The sequence below is a fragment of the Antedon mediterranea genome, chromosome 2, assembly GCF_964355755.1.
Source record: "Antedon mediterranea chromosome 2, ecAntMedi1.1, whole genome shotgun sequence".
Lineage (NCBI taxonomy): Eukaryota > Metazoa > Echinodermata > Crinoidea > Comatulida > Antedonidae > Antedon > Antedon mediterranea.
The window spans coordinates 36,293,055-36,311,315 of NC_092671.1; the positions used below are offsets into that span (position 1 = coordinate 36,293,055).

Genomic DNA, 18,261 nt, shown 5'->3' on the forward strand with positions numbered 1-18,261 from the left:
AATCAAAACTTTGTAAGCGTGTCCTACAAGAATTTGCATTTTCTTTTAACTTATTTAAATATTTGTTGTTCTCCGGTGGAGAGCATGTGATTATTAGTGCTCTTACTTTACGAAAGAGAGGTGTACTGTATTCACTTAGAAACATGGCGAACAAATTCGAAAAAATACGTGTAATCGGAAGTGGCAGTTTTGGCCAAGCTTGGCTCGTCTGCTCAAAGCAAAGTAAAAGAAAATATGTTGTAAAAGAAATGCAAGTAAGTAATATGACAGAAAAAGAAAGGAACCAAGCATTAAACGAAGTATCAATTCTTGCCAGGCTAAAACATAAACACGTTATTAGGTATCGGCAAGCTTTTGTTAACAATGGAATGCTGTGCATTGCAATGGAGTATGCTGACGGGGGTAAGTATGTGCACCTATATTCAAACGGATATTTTGTTTACAAATTTAATAAATGCAATATGAGATTTTAAAGTTCATAAATTAAAATGTATTTTAATAGGATTTGAATAGATACGATTGGGAACTTTCGTTGTCAACGTAAAGATTCCTTGAGTACTTTTTGTATTCGAATTGTAAATTTGTGCTCAACAGAAAGTCATTCGAATAGAAAACGTTGACAACGAAAGCTTTTTCGTTAAGAACAATCTACACGCTCAAAATACTCCGTTAAAGAAGTACTCAACGAAAAAACTGTACTCAACGGTGAAAGTCTAAATCGAATACGACAAATCTCAACGCTCAAAATAATCCGTTAAAGAAGTAGCCTACTCAACGGAAAAACTACTCAACGGTCCACTCGAATAAAAATAAAAGACAAAGTAGAACCCCTATTAAAAGGACACCTTTGGGACCAAGGATTCATCTTAATAAAGGGAGGGGGATCAGTCTTTGGAAAGGTATTGGTTGGCCGTGGTGTTAAAACATACTGCATGCCTTCATTTATTTCACGAGAAAATTGTCACCTCAACAGAGGTGTCCATTGCATATTGAAATCAGTCTCCTCGAATTAATGTATTAATGAGGTACTTAACTTACTGTAATTAAAACAGGTGATATGGGCGTTATCATTAAAAGGAAAATTGAAACGAAGACTTTAATTCTTGAACATCGTATCACAGATTGGTTTGTCCAGATTTGCTTGGCCCTGGAATACATCCATGCTTTAAACATACTTCATCGAGGTAATATAAACTTTACAAATGTATTAAATTTCTTAAGCTCGGTCTACACTATCAAACTTTGTGTGACAAAAGAAATGTTATGGTGCCCATGGGCATATCACTACCATATTTGGGCACATCAAAAACTAAAACTAGTTTGATAGTGTAGACAGAGCTTAACATAATGTTCAATTGAAGTAAAAATAATATTAGTTAAATTTATTAATTATCTCGTTTTTATTTCAGATTTAAAACCACAGAATATATTTGTAACTTCTGATGACCTCGTAAAAGTTGGTGATTTTGGTATCGCGCGCATTTTGAGAAACGCAGACGAACATGCATATACAGCAATTGGAACACCATACTACCTATCACCTGAAATATGCTGTAGAAAATCGTATTGTCCATTTTTTTTTTTTTCATTTTAATTTAATTCATGTCACTATGTTCAATGTCTCCACATGTTCATACTATTTTACTGTGGCGGAAAAAAGCTCCACACATGAGCTCCACACATGAGCTCCACACATGAGCTCCACACATGAGCTCCACACATGAGCTCCACACATGAGCTCCACACATGAGCTCCACACATGAGCTCCACACATGAGCTCCACACGTGAGCTCCACACATGGCAAATTAAACACGTTTAAAACCTAAACGTTACACTTTATATTGCTCCAAATGTTTAACAATCAACACGTTACTGCTGTGTTGTGTTGGGTAGCGACTAACCATGTTTTTATATCATGTGATGACATTTTAGTACTGTTATTTCTCTTTTAGAAAGCACATTCAACTGTTTAAAAAGAAACGTCTGAATTTACATTTAAAAATCTTCCATATTAAATTGAATTTTCTATTTTTAGATACAATCAGAAAAGTGATATGTGGGCTGCTGGTTGCATACTTTATGAATTATCTACACTGAGGCATCCATTTGACGCTACAGATTTCTCATCACTAGTCGTCAAGATTTTATCGGCAAAGTTCAAACCTCTCAGTCGGTTAGCAAACTTATTTCCAGCTAAAACTCTGTCTACACACTATCAAACTAGTTTGAAAAAAAAAAAAGGTGTGATGTGCCGAAATATGGTAGTGATATGACATCACCGTGTGCTAATATGGGAACATCACGTTTTTTTGTCACATAATGTTTGATAGTGTAGGCTCGACAAAGCTTAAGCAATTTCTTTTTCTTTTTAACTCTTTTGTCACTAGCTTCTCTTTTTTTACTTTGTTTACTAAAACATCATCTCTTTCGTCTTTCTCACTTTCACTTTAGTTTATCCCAGTTTCATTTCTTTTTCTTCCACAACTTATTTAACTCTTTTATCACTAGCTGCTCCTTTTTTACTTTGTTTACTAAATCAGCATCTCTTTTGCCGGTCTTTAATTTACTCCAGTTTCATTTCTTTTCCTTCAGTGTGTACGGGCCGTTTTTGAATGATCTTATATCCGTTCTGCTGAGTGTCAATCCAAATGATAGACCGTCTGCCGAACAAATCCTTCGAACTCCCGCCATTCAACGGTATCTTGCAAAGAAGAGCGATGGCAGCATGACGTCAGCGCGTAACAATGCGTCTGAAGTTGGAGTAGTTGTTGATGCATTGCAGCAAAGAGGCCAACAGCATTTTGTTTCCAAAGAATCTCCAGAAAACCAGAAAGAAGTAGCCAAAACGTTGTCAACTTCACAGAAACGTAAAAGTTCCGGTCATTCAAAATTAAAGAGTTCTCGAGACAATGCTCCACCACAAGTGGATGTTTACAATAATAACCATGAAGTAAATCTTCCTAGTGTAGTTTACAAAGAAGTTGTTGGGCGAAATGCATCGTGTGGTAACACGACCAACAAACCATCGCGTACTCTTGAAAACATGAATTCCTCATCAGACCACGAAATAAAAACACCAAAAATGAGAAAATATTCCGTAAACAGAACGGGGATTCATTTAGGAGTGAGCAGAGGTACAAGATGTGATGATAGAAGAATGCTCACTCCTACAATATATTTAAATAAGGTAATATGACGTTGATTAACGTGGCACGTTTGTGTCGTTACGGTTTTTGTTGATTTCGTCATCATTTTTTATTTCGAACTTCTTTTTCAGGATGACGTAGTGCATCAGGAATCGCCATCCATTGTCGTCGTCAACAGATTTATATCATCAGAGGCCAGTAAATGTTCTTCCTGTTCGAAGACTTCGCCAAAGAATTGTAAACGAAGAATTGAGCGTCAAACAAAGAGTTCGATATCTGACCAGTACTCGACACCAACTAGAGAATTGAATGCTACGAACCGTAAATCGGCAAGTCTACAGAAAAGTTTGATAGCGGCAAATTCAAGGAGTCGCTCATCTTCAGGTTCGAATGTTAGAAGAGCTACTACAAGGAAATCCGATATTAAACACACTTCGGAAACGTCAGAACAAAACTGTTATTCTACTAGCTCACTACGTTGCACTGGTGAGGCAGAAGAATGCATAGATCACAATAGTGATCTGACGTTATCTGATCTAATGTCAGATGAAGATGTCAAGTTCGTTGAAGTAGAATCGGAGGGTGACGTTTACAGTTTAGACTTCGTGCCATCCGGTTCCAAGATGCGCGCAGCAGGTAGACATATGCATTACGAAAGACAAAACGACAACGATAAAGAGAATATTGAAAACACTATGATACACGATGGAAATGACCGAATTACCGATATAAACGTCAACAACACTAAAGGATACACGGTTGAGCAGATGTACTTTTGGGCGCGTAAATTAACGCACTGTGAGCGCGTAGATGCCAGTAAGCTTGAAATGCTGAGGCGGTTTCTTGAGAATCGGGTTCCGTTAATCAAGTTAAAGGCTATTCGTTGTATACTCAAACAAGGAGACCTACAAGATGATGATTCCTTGATGTTGGTTATTAAAGAGGTCCTGGGAAATCATATTAATGTACTCCCGTTAGTTTTAGAATTACATTTCATGGAATCAACGCTTGGATAAGATTTATACAAATACAGAAACGAGCAGTTTAGTACCGTACTGACGCGGGTATAAGTCCCATACTCTGGCGCGTCAGTACGGTAGTTATAATTCATTCCTACACAATTTTAGTATTGTACAATAACTTAAGGCAATTAATAGTATTGTTTATATATTTACGTATAAATTTACATTAATTAAAAATATTAAATTAATATATCAAATTATAATTGTATTGTTATTTCATTTGTAATTTATATATAAATAAAATTACAAATATCACAATTTTTTATATTTTATAATTAAAATATTGTATCCGTGTTATTTATTTTATGAAAAGCTTTGTGTATTTTGTCTATATATAGAAAATAAATTATATTTGTATTTTGGGTTTTATTCTTATTTAAAGTTTATATTTAATGTGTACAAATAAATGATATATTTATTAACTTGTTTAATGAGTTATGTTTTTTAGTTTAAAGTTGTATTTTCCCAAAAAAAAACATGAAAAATGAAGATTTATAAAAAAAGACTTTGAATAGGCCATTTCGCAGTTAATTACTTCCATAGAATTAAAAAAAACACAAAAATAATATTTTCACTTATAAAAAGACAAAAAAAACCATTGAATTTCCGCAAATTTGACTTGTTTTTTTTTTTTTGCTTTAAATTACAAATTCTTCAGGTAAATTTTTGGTTTCGATCTAATTTTTGGTAAAAGTGAATAGCTCTTATGGGACATCAAACAAAAACATTTTGAAAAATGTATCTTTAATGTTTAAACGTAAATATCAACAAAAGCCATTGCAAAAAATAATTGCATTCAATACTCAAAATGCATACCAGATTCTTCATTACGGTCTGCATTAAGGAATGTGAATAAAAACACACAAATCCATTCCATCTTCAATAGACTACCAAGCCTACACAATTACTACAAATCTAATATAGGTTGATTGTATAAATTAATAAAAACGTATCCAATGCCATAAGTTTGAATGAAATTATGTACAGGTCTGTGAATGGACGGGCTATAATGACTACAGTAAGTCTAGCGACAATACTTCGCTGATACACAGTGTGTTAATAAGAGAGCACTCGAGAAGTATCTTTTCGGACATATCACACTAAAGGTAGGATGATATAATTACAACAACAATTACTAAATTGTAGGGTATATAATAAATAACTAGTATAATGTTTTGAGTTATTTAAAATTTAAATAATTCATAAATAATTATTTAAAATGTAAGCTTTAATATATTACATAGAAATGTAGGCCTCCTATATCCAACCGAAAATAATAGAAATGGTGTTATTTAAGGTATAGAGAACCGCTCCTTTGGGACACCCCTTTTAAGAGTGATGGGTTTGGGGGGGGGGGAGGGGTACTCTATTTAGGGGGACACTTTTGTGGTGTTCTACTGTATATCCAAAAAAGGATAAAAATAAAAAGCTACTATAATGATATATAAATTATATTATATTTAAGTCTCCACAATCTCAAGTTGACAAATATGTTGCGCTGGTGTTTAAAGCTCTGTCTACACTATCAAACTTTATGTGATGTGCTCATATATGGACATGATGATGTCATATCACTAGCATATTTAGGAATATCACTACCATATTTGGGCAAATCACCTTTTAGTCAAACTAGTTTGATAGGGTAGACAGAGCCTTATGGTACGTATTATTTAATCGAATGTTAGCCTTGATATTTATGAATATTTTAAAGACGCAATGGCTAATAAGTTAAATACTGTATAATTTAATAGAAATAACTGATTTAATATTATCAGATGCATTCGTTTTCTTTCCACTTTCACAAATCTGAAGTGCACTTGTCAAGTATTGAAAACGATTGAAAGAAATGCATGATCGTTGAGTGACGTGCATGCACTTTTGATGCGACAGATCACAAAAATGCTAACTTAAAATAAGATAAGGCTACACTTTTCGTGTAAGTACACTTCTTAGTGTTGTTGTCGTCCACTCGTTTAGCAGTCAACATGTCACTATTATGTTCAGTCAACATGTCTAGGTACCGTACGTGTTTAGCGTTGCGTGCATAACGATTTTACTAGTGAAAAGCTCCACACATGGCAAATTAAACACGTTTAAGACCTAAACGTGTCTCTACATTGCTCTACATGTTTAACAATCAACATGTCACTGATGTGTTGAGGTGGATACAGACTGCAGAACCTAAATAATGTTTATATCTAAATATGTTTAAGGCTAAATGTTTGGAAAAAGTGGGTACAAAATACATGTTTAAGATCTAAACACTATTTGACAGTTTAACATTGTCACATTGAAATACAGATCAGATGTGGAATATAATTATTAATAGACACAATGTGAGGTTATGCACCTGTTGTATCGAGTGTAACGTATTAGTGGGTTATTCAATGTGTCGTATACCCATAATGACAATCCTACCCGCTGAGCCAAATAAGATAAGCAATAATCCCAAAACTCAAACATAAAAACAAGAGATCTGGGCTACTATATAAAGTTGTATCTCTCATTAAAATAAGACCTATACATTATGATTGTGGTAATTATTATTTGCGATATGTATTTATTCAATATATTACAAACATTGTTATTTGGAGAGCGATTAGGCTATGTTTAGCAAATACATGGCATATTGGTTCATCCATAACGAGTAAAGCTCTGTCTACACTATCAAACTAGTTTGACAAAAAAAGTGTGATATGCCCAAATTTATGGTAGTGACTGATATGCCTAAATATAGTAGTGGTGTGACATTATCATGTCCATATATGGGCAAATTATATTTTTTGTCCTATAAAGTTTGATAGTGTAGAGTTTTAGCCTGTCATTTTAGTATGAATTAAATGTTTACTATAATATACATTTAAAATACCCTCCACTATAGTGAGCGAGTCCAAGCAACTTGGTTGTCGCGTATGCGCGCCTATCATATTTGGGCGATTTCACTTGATGTGTAGGGAATATTTTTTGCCAATTCGGACAATCTTTTGATTGTATAAGCGCTTTATAAATCGAACGAACAACAACAACCAGTGCCTCATTGAAATAGATCTATGATGTGCAATTAAAAATCACAGCCCCTTGGACAGATTTCACCAGCCATTGTAATCTTGGTAATGTTAAGCTCTGTCTACACTATCAACCTTTATGTGATGTGCCCATATATGGACACGATAATGTCATATCACTACCATATTTAGGCATATCACCACCATATTTGGGCACATCACAGTTATGTTGTCAAACTAGTTTGATGGTGTAGATAGAGCTTTAGTTATTAGAGGGCTATCAATTTGTTAAGGAATGAATTGTTAAGAGAAATTCCGTTTTGAAATAGAACCCCAGTAGCCCAAAGCTGTTAAGCGTAATATAGTTTACACAAATTGCTGTCTGGGGTAAACTCACACTATATTTAGCATCTCCCTGACATTACCGTTATATGTACTCACAAAATCGATAATCAAGCCCGTTTAGAAAATTAGAAATCTAATCGATTCCTTGAAGCAGAATGGGTACTGCAATCATTGTTGAGAGTAACCTTTGATTGAAATAAGCATTGAGCTGCGCGGATCAATAATTAATAAGAATCGTGACAAAACTAGACCTTGCGATATTCCACATATTCCACGTGTGCATTGAAACACGTATAGTTCTAAACGGTAAAGACTCGTACACCAAACAAACAATGCATTTGATGTATGTAGTTAAGTATTTTAATTAATATACAATTAGATTTAGAGGATTTAAAAAAAAATAATGTTAAGAAGTAAATACTTTGTATTAATGGTATGATACGAAAGGTTAAAATTATGATATCAATGAGGAAAAACAGAAAATAATGAAAAAAGGTAGAAAATTTTTAGAAATTATGTAATGAAATATTGAATGATTAAAGGTGGTGGTGAACCACAAAAGATGAAAAAAAAAAAAGACTCGTTAAAGTTGAACTTACATAGAATAGGCCTACTATAAATATTTAGTCTTATTGATTTAATTAATTTCTAAAGTACAATTGTTATAACTGAAAAATCTCACGATGATTCTTTGCATTCAATTCAAAATTCATAATTCATTCATAATGCTAAGGCCTATATGTATTTGCTTTGAACGTTATGTAGTGCAATACTAATTTAACCAATTTCATAATACGTGCACTGTAATTATTGAAAAATAGTTTAAACTTATTCTAGATCAGTGTAATGTTTCAAAATATATATCAAATTTTTTGTATATTTTTTTTAAATTTTTACGAAAAAGGCACGTCATAAAAGAATAAAATTTGATGTACATTTCACACTGCATTGTAATTCGTTACTTTTTTGGTATTCACGAGCCTTGAACTTTCATATAAAATAAAAATCGTCCAAAATAATTTAGCACAACAATATCTCCACAATAATAATCTAATCTAAGTTGAACAATTGTCCATTTTTACACTTGTGCTAAACAGCGCATAGATACTATTTTTAGTTTGCGCTATATATTTAAAACCATTAAACCATATGTTTTCACTCACTCGATGTGACTCGAAAGTTATACCAATGTGTATTGGTCGCACTAATCAAAATGACTATGTGCATGTGAGTATAAGTTCGACTGCTGCGCCAAGCCTGAGGCTGCATACAATATGAGATGTTATCATGTTGTATCGAACTTTCTTAGTATCGCAAGACATACTGAAGCGTAAGTAGGCATAATCATCGCTATTAATCACAACCCCAACCCCTCCTGCTTCCACCCTTTATGACGTTATCTCACTTTCTTTCAATTTTAAAGCTTGTGGCCGTGTTCACCATTCACATTTAGGCTAAGGAAAACACTTAGGCCTACCCTTAAAATTACAAAAATCTCCTATCTAAGTAAATAAGGACATACTTAAATATTTATCAAGTTAAGTAAAATACATAATATTTAAGGGAAATATCTCACTTAAGTGTGATTGGTGAATGATAAGTAAATTATTTGACCAAAGTAATTTAACCAATCAAAAGTGATGGATTATCCGAACTGTTGAGTGTTATTGGTCAACTTACGTTGCGCTTACAGTACCTCCTTGCGTTGCGTAATGCTTGGTTCCCACTAGAGACGCAACACAAGGACGTAATGCAACGTAAGTGAGTTGACCAATCACAAACGATGGATTATCCGAACTTCCACTTGTTATTGGTCAACTCGCTTACGTTGCTCTTACACCTTTGTGTTGCGTCAGTTGTAACCAAGCTACGTCCTTTTTAACTGTGTCATGTACATAGCACTCAAGTCCATAAGAAGAGCAAAAGTTAAAACTAATGAATATTGAAATCAAACCATCAACTAATCCAATACATTATTGACATAGCTAGAGGAGTAGATAGACCCGTAGGCGACAGATCATGTTTGATGTTATACAAAATAATCGACTTCCATTTCACTTAAGTCTTCAAATTGACAGAACAATATATTGCGTTGCCATTTTTCTCACTTCCATACATATTAACGACAGATATTAAAAGTGCAATTTATACTGTACAACATAGATTAAAAAATACTATAAATTGAACAAGATAAATTATTACTGAATCCACTATTTCCACGTTGAGAAGCTTTTAAACACGTAGTTACATGTTTAGCGTGTTTAAAACCTAAACGTGTTTATAGCTACATGTTGTTTTCTTCCACTCGTTTAGCAGTCAACATGTCATTATTAATATGTTCAATTTTTCCACACGTTTAGCAGTCAACATGTTTTGGTACGTGTTTACCGTTGCGTGTATATGATTTTACTGTGGCGGAAAAAAGCTCCATGACACATGGCAAATTAAACACGTTTAAAACCTAAACGTGTCTTTATATTGCTCCAAATGTTTAACAGTCATTAATGTGTTGAGTTGGATACAGACAAGAATTTCACTGGAACCTAAACATGTTTCTAAAGACTAAATGTGTGAAAAAAGTGTATATCAGGATTTGGCGTACGTTTTCTTAGAGACTACCGGTAGTACTTTGACCCTACCAATGGCCTGTACGAGTGACATGCCCGAAAGCGCTATATTATATACAAAGTAATTATAGATAAATGTTATTCTATTTCCACACTCGCCATGATGAATGATCTAACCTATATTATCACTGACGTCATTTATCATAACATACATTTACAGCCTTCAGTGTTGATAACCAGGGGATGGGGGATGGGGTAATTGATTGACGATATTCTCTTCAATCGGCTTATTGAAATAACTTGATAAATTATCAACATTTATTATTGTTCAATAAGATCTCAAGAAATAAAATACTTTATATTTTCCTAATTAATCATGTTTTAAATGTAATCAAGCAGCTCAGATAATACAGAGGAACCATTTTAGATTCGATCCAATTATTTTATTTAAAATTTCATAATTACTAAATCAAAGCAGCTATCTAAAATATCTCGATTATGTACACAATAATTATCTGATATAGTTTGGCCGTGTTTCAAAAATATTCATCGTTGGATTAAAGTAGGGCATCTGTGATTGAATCAATGCTCGCGCCATTGGCAAAATACACTTCGACAGAATACGCAGAACAATTTAGGTGGGCAAACAATAATTATTATTGCCAACTAATCCCGCGTTGTCATAAATACTAAATAAAGCATGGTTCCCATTAGAAAGCAACGCAGCGACGTTTTGAACGCAAAGTGATGTATTGCGTAATCACAAGTGGGAACCGACGACGCAACAGTACTGCAAAAAAACGCAGGTTTGATTTCACGCAGGTTGGGGAAAACACAATTATTAGAAGGGCATTTTCTTACGTTGCGTAGGTTGCGTTACGTTGGGTCGCTAGTGGGAACCAAGCTTTAGACACAACGCAAAGACGTAAGCGCACCGCAAGTAATTTGACCAATCACGACGCGATGAATTCCTGAACTGTTGCTTGTGATTGGTCAACACATGCATTGGGCCTACGTAGTACGGTACGAAATATTGTTAAAACAATATTCGGTAAATTAACAATTACGTAATTTATTGATCAACGAATTGATTTGATCCTATTTTTTTGCTAAAATTGACTAATTGAGAAGCTAACTATCTGATCACCAAGCAACGATACCGTTGGTTGACTAACTGCCTGACCAATATTGAATGATTTTTTTTTTCTTACAGAACGTAGAATGAAGTTAATTGCATTTTAAAATGACTAGAGGGCGCAATACTCTTCTTTTACCCTATCTATGTATCTTTGTTTTAATTTGGATGACGTCATATACCCACGCAAATCAACACAAGAAGAGTAAAAAATGTAAATTAATATCAAATATAAAATAATAATTATTATTATGCTTTCATAACCATTTTGTTTATTAACCACTTTAATTCCATTTCTTCTTTGTAGCATGTGAGTATATGCAGACGGGCTTAGAGATAAAACACAGACAAAGTTTTACTTCGCCTGACGATCCATGCGTTCGCTGTATGTGTAAAGTAAGTAACGGTTAAGTGTTGAGACACACTAGTTTTCTTTGCGATTGGAATTAATGTGTATTTCAATAAACAATTTTTTTTAAAGTGACGCCAATTTATCGGCTATCAAGTTTCGATTAAATATACTTTCAGCGATATATTCCGAATAAGTCAGTATCACTGAATACAAAAAAAAACTCTGATAGCGCAACACAAAATGGAATTAAGAGTTACAGTGTGCAGTCCATTATGTCTTCTCTCTTTTTAGAATGGACGTTTAAATTGTAAAAGGCGGGATTGCCTTATATTACATTGCAATGTACAAGTAAAAGAAAAGGGTGAATGCTGCCCAAAATGTGCAGGTGATTGCTCCCTCTTTTTCAACGTAACTCTACCAATCAAGGCAATCTAACAACAGCATGCTGATCTCCGGAGATCAAAGGGTTTATATGTGGCTGCGAACCGATCAGTTCCACGCCCCTTAACAAACACCACGTGCTGAGGAGAACATGTACATAGTATATACAGTACTGTTGGTATTTGTCGCAGCCAGACATAAGATCAAAGGACTCTTACGAGTTTCTATCTTGGCAAGACGAGCTTAGTGCCCTGTTGTTAGATTGCCTTACTGTAGCCTATTTAACGTAACCAGTCAGAATAATGAAAATATAATGTTTCTTCCTGTAGACCAGTGAAGAGTGTCACATAGAATTTATATACTGTTAAATTCAATTAAAGTTTATTCATTACAGAAAATAGTGAGTGAGCTTGCTCAATTAAAGTATGTTCTATTCATTTCAGAAAAGGTTATTAAACCGAATGTAAATGACACATCAGAAACATCTATACGCGTTGAATTGACACTTCCACCACCGCCAGTTATTCCCCCTCCCCCGCCGTCACTTGGTGAATTCATAATAACAGAGCTTCCACCAACTGTTCACAAAAGCGCTATTGGTGCTGTAAGTACACCCGACCTTCAAATTATTCAACTACCTCCACCTCCCATTACACCACCTCCGCCTCCATCACTTGTGACGTCAATGCTAAGCATTTATGGTGTAAACTACGTTCCACAAGCAACTGAGTCTACGGAACAATCGATAACTGAGGTAAGGAACAAAATTACTGACTGACTGCTTCAATAATGTCTGACTGATTCACTCACTCATTCAATGACTGACTGACTGACTTAAATGACTGACTGACTGACTAAGAGTGATCCATGACTTACTGACTGACTCAATGACTGACTGACTTACCCCAATGACTGACTGACTGACCCAATGACTGACTGACTAACCCAATGACTGACTGAATGACCCAATAACTGACTGTCCCTAATGACTGACTGACTCAGTGAATGAATGAATCAATCAATCAATGAATAAATGACTGACTGATTCAATGAATTAATCAATTAATTAACGAAATACTTTTCGTTAGGTTGTAAAAGAAGAAATACACGAATGTAACATTATCAAACAAAGTTGTGTTGGACCAGGTCCGGAAAGAGAACCTGGTGAGTACGGACAACCAGGGCCAGCAGGACCAATAGGAAAGAAGGTAATGTCAAATACGATTACATTTTATGTGTAGGCCGCCTATACTAACTATAATTTGTACAATTATTAGTTATAATGTCATGACTGTGTAGCTTTATTTAATCCATTTCATAATACTGTACAATCTACATTACAGGGCCCACCGGGAAGACGGGGTAAGAGGGGTGATGACGGACCACCGGGTAAAAGGGGAAAGTCTGGTGAAAGGGGTAAACCGGTAAGTGTGACGACGATCGGATGATAATCAAGTCAGTTTCGTGTAGGCATCTATAACATGGCACATACTTACCGTTTAAATAAAATTAGGATAACATTTTAAATAATTAACACTCATTTGTAATGCGAAAGCTCTGTCTACACTATCAAACTAGTTTGACAAAAAAAAGTGTGATGTGCCCAAATATGGTAGTGATATGACATTATCATGTCCATATATGGGCACATCACAGTTTACTGTCGCATAACGTTTTATAGTGTAGACAGAGCTTTAAGTAGGGTAATTATTTTTATATATTTCACGTAGGGTTTGCCAGGAAAGGCTGGACCACCGGGAGAGCCAGGAAAAGACGGAATACCGGTACATTAGTGTTTCTGTTGTCTGTTGTGTTTAGTATTTAGAACAAGGCCATATACATGATGGCTGCAGTCGCGTGCTCAAGTTAGTGTTTACCGACCGACCAACCGACCGTCATAGTGGGCTGTAGAGTGTAGACTAACAATGACGAGGGACGTCAATGTTGAAAATCACCTTCTAAACTAAGAAATTAAGTCATACCGTGAATAAAATAAATACTTAATGTATCCATGGTCAAAAGTAGTCGTTTGGAGAGGAGGCAGTTGGTTTGTTGTGAAAAAAACAAATTATTATTATCTAGAACTATTTCTTATTCTTATTATAGGGTTTACCGGGGATACAATCTGCAACAGGACCAGTTGGTCCCATGGGTGAGCGTGGTCCACGTGGAAAAACAGTAAGTAAGGCTAAAACATTATCAGCAAAACATAATGAATTCATGCTATACAACTAATGGTTAGGCCATCTGCCTATAAAGGAGAAAGTTCCGGGTTCGAATCTCGGTCGGGGTAACTTTTTCTCAGTCTCACAGATTTCCTTATCTTTATCATTTCAAATATTGCTCGACATTTAGTATTACAGTACTTCAAAGTACGTTAATAACTTTTTACTTGCGGGTGACTTAAAATGCAGGCAGAACAATTTTTACTTAATTACAATCATAGTATCCAATGCAATATTGCCTTGCAATGTAATTAACAATTCTGTCATTGGTTTAAGGGTAAGCGTGGGCTAATTGGCCCACCTGGGATAACAGGAAGCAAAGGAAATATGGGTATACAGGGACCAAGAGGAATCGGTAAGTATAGGCTTACCAAATGACATGTGCTACTGATAACGTTAACGTTGGATATATGAATAATAATAATAATAATAATTATTATTATATAAATAACTGTTGTTGAATTCACTTAGATGGCCCACCTGGTTATAAAGGTGACAGAGGCATGATGGGTATCCCCGGAGCACCTGGTTTAACGGGACGGAATGGTCCACCCGGACCTAATGGTGTTGATGGGATCAAGGGAGAGAAAGGAGATACAGTAACAAACGGAGTATGTGGTTGTCAACGTAACATTGTGTTAATTTACTAACCAATAGTTCTACAGACTATTTAATCTGACACACTTGAATACAACCTGGGATTACTGGAATCCTAGGTTGGGATTACTAATCCCAGGTTGGGATTACTGCATTAAGTAATCCCAAGTAAAGCCTGTTAAATTAGATTCATATCAGTACAAATACAAATGTGGTTTTTTTGTCAGCAATTAGTTGTTCCGGACGAATTCGTCTCTTTAATCCGACACACTTGAATACAACAGGAGATTACTTGAATCCTAGGTTGGGATTAATAATTCCAAATTGAGATTACTGTATTAAGTAATCCCAAGTAAAGCCTTAGCTAAATCAGCTTCATATCAGTATAAATACAAATGTTTTTTTTCAGCAATTAGTTGTTGTTGCGGACGAATTTGCCTTAAACGAAATAAACTCCGAGGTTTTACTAGCTTACCGACTGGACAACAAGAAGCTCTATCTACGAGAGGACGACCAATGGCAGTGCGTAATGCTTCAGAAAGATATCCAGAAAATGCAAGGACCGCCAGGACCACCGGGGGAAACAGGGAAGAGAGGGAAACCAGGACCTATGGGCCCAAGAGGAGAAAAGGGTGACGGTAGCAAGGTAGTAAAACATGATGATAGACAGGTAGGTAGATGTTGGGCAGCAGATGATGACACACTGGTGTTCAAACGCTGGTGGCCAACTGTGTGTTTCTTAATGGTGTCGTCACTTTAAAGCTTGGTTCCCACTAACGACGTAACATAAGAAAATGCCCTTTCAGTTATTGTGTTTTCCCCCGCCTGCGTGAAATCAAACCTGCAATGTTTGCAGCACTGTGTGGCGACGTTGGTTTCTACTTGTGATTACTGCGTAGTCTGGGCTCCAGACGGAGTTTTGTCTTAGTAGGCCCTGTGGATTCCATATAAATATTAAACTACGGTCTTTCCACGATTTTTTCTCAAGCTACTGAGTCTGATCCGATATTAACATAATCCTCGTTCTCAGTGACATAACGCCCATGAGCGCTCACTGGCTAAATCCAAGGGGAGGAGCTTATGTGGACCACTGAGTAGTGCCCAGAGGAAAAACAGAGGCATTAAAATGTGTAGAAAAGGCTAAAAACGCATGAGACCTGCGTTGGAGGGCCAGTAAAGCTTGGTTCCCACTAGCGACGCAACGTAACGCAACCTACGCAACGTAAGAAAATGCCCTTCCAATAATTGTGTTTGTCCCCGCCTGCGTGAAATCAAACCTACGATGTTTGCAGCACCGTCGGTTCCCACTTGTGATTACACAATACACTTTGCGTCAATACGTTGCGTTCTAGTGGAAACCACGCTTAAAGCGTGGTTCCCACTAGCGACGCAACGCAAGGACGTAACGCAACGCAAGTGAATTGACCAATCACAAGCGATGGCTTATTCGCTTGTGATTGCTAACTGTCTATAACTTTGCTTGTCATTGGTTAAAACGCTTGCGTTGCGTTTACGTCCTTGCGTTACGTTCTAGTGGGAACCAAGCTTTAGGGTTCCTAAACCCAGGCGTTACGACACTGCTCGTTCTAGATACACTATCTAAGAGAGGCAGATGACACTAATTCATCTAAGATTACATTACTATAATCATAATGGAAGGAAGTCATGTTAAACATTGCAATTTCACTCTTTCCTGCTTGTTACAATCAATCAGTACCATATGTCCATTATGTTACTGTATTTCCCAGTACCGACATACCGTTATTCAATATTAGGCCATCGAGTGACGACAACTTAAGCCCTGTCTACACTATCCAACTTTATATTACCAAAAAATGTGATGTGCCCATAATGGACATGATGATGTCATATCACTACCATATTTGAGCATATCACTACCATATTTGGCCACATCACACTTTTTTTGTCAAACTTGCTTTATAATGTAGACAGAGCTTTAAGTATAGTTTTATATAGTTACTATTATCATTCAATACTGACATGTATTTTATCGTATTCCATGTTTCTAAATTCTGTTTCAAAACGTGTTAAAAGATTCAATTTATTTTCACCAAAACAGTCTGGTAATTGCGGGAATGGTATAATTGAAAACGGAGAGTCATGTGACGACGCAAACAACAATGATAACGACAATTGCATAAGTAAGTGTCATTGTGACAACATTAACATTGTTATTTATACACCACCATTTTTTTCCATTTCGTTTTAACATAGGGCCTATGTATACAGTGTATATAATATGAGTGGATGGAGGTCACGTAAGTTTTGTAAATTAACTTTTTCTCTGATAATAATAACAATGCTATGGATAATAGACTAAAATATATGTTTAATAAAAATCAACATACAATTTAAATTAAAAAGACAGTAAAAGTTAAGATTAACAAGGTAGTTTTATGACGATTATAATGATAAAACTAGAGTATAATGTATCTGTAATAATCGATCATATGTATCTGGTGAAAATTAATTACTTACTTTTTTCTTGAGACAAATGAAAAGAAGAAAATCTTCAATGAGGGTGGGTCTATTATTCAAATATCGGTGGTATCTAAAACAACCCTTTCTTTTCAGATTGTAACCTATCATTTTGCGGGGACGGATACAGACAGGAAGGGGTCGAAGAATGCGATACGTTCGATTTCGGTGATAAAACATGCGATAGTTTCCTTCCTGGGTAAGTCTCATAATCAAAAAAAAAAAAAACTGCTGGTGTCAAAAACCATTTTAACCATTACGATTCGGAAACAATTTAGGCCTGCTGTCAATCAATTTAAATTTATTTTCTCATAATAAAGAACGCATTTTTTTTTTATCCAGGTACGTCGCAACCGGTCGTTTACGGTGCAACTTTGGATGCCAAATCAACTCCCAGGGATGTCGAGCCCTTTACAGAAAAACAAGCACGCCATTTGGTTAATTGATGTTGTAACAACAGTTATATAAAACGAATCCGAAATACGATAATTATGAACACTTTTTAACGAAAAGAACTTATTTTTTTCACAATCAAGAACCATGAACGTGTTGTGCAGATTGTTCTAATTCTGGCCTACACTATCAAACTAGTTTGACCAAAAAAATGCGATGTGCCCAGATATGGTATTGATATGCTTAAATATGGTGTTGATATGACATTATCATGTCTATTGTATGGGCACATCACTTTTTTTGTCACATAAAGTTTGATACTGTAGACAGAGCTTAACGGTATAAACTAGACTAAATTAATAACCAGCTCTTTTAATAGATATATAAAATAGTTTTTCTATTCAATAATAGAAATATAATCAAATATCTATTTTGTATAACTGTACTTGGTATTTTGTGTATAAGTTATAATGCGGAAAATATCAGTGACACCGGCGTCGTTCCTCATATACCGCGGTATCTAAAATCAGTTAGAACAATTATTTTGTGTATAAGTTATAATAATAGTTCCTCACATATCGCGGTATTTAAAA

The 18,261-nt window shown here is 35.3% G+C and overlaps 2 protein-coding genes across 2 annotated transcripts; both read left to right on the forward strand.

Moving 5' to 3' along the window:
- Nucleotides 1–85: 85 nt before the first annotated feature.
- On the forward strand, nucleotides 86–4,163 carry LOC140039429 (uncharacterized). The gene is made up of 6 exons (XM_072085030.1): nucleotides 86–402; nucleotides 1,053–1,184; nucleotides 1,410–1,563; nucleotides 2,037–2,174; nucleotides 2,594–3,188; nucleotides 3,279–4,163. Exons 1-6 carry the CDS (start codon nucleotides 144–146, stop codon nucleotides 4,161–4,163), a joined length of 2,163 nt encoding a protein of 720 aa, XP_071941131.1. The 5' UTR covers nucleotides 86–143.
- Nucleotides 4,164–5,235: 1,072 nt separating this feature from the next.
- LOC140040919 (uncharacterized) lies at nucleotides 5,236–18,092 on the forward strand. The gene is made up of 14 exons (XM_072087197.1): nucleotides 5,236–5,275; nucleotides 11,529–11,617; nucleotides 11,865–11,958; nucleotides 12,398–12,708; nucleotides 13,043–13,162; nucleotides 13,298–13,378; nucleotides 13,685–13,738; nucleotides 14,061–14,132; nucleotides 14,456–14,534; nucleotides 14,651–14,790; nucleotides 15,186–15,446; nucleotides 16,857–16,938; nucleotides 17,372–17,474; nucleotides 17,618–18,092. Exons 2-14 carry the CDS (start codon nucleotides 11,540–11,542, stop codon nucleotides 17,715–17,717), a joined length of 1,575 nt encoding a protein of 524 aa, XP_071943298.1. The 5' UTR covers nucleotides 5,236–5,275; nucleotides 11,529–11,539; the 3' UTR covers nucleotides 17,718–18,092.
- The last annotated feature ends 169 nt before the right edge of the window (nucleotides 18,093–18,261 follow it).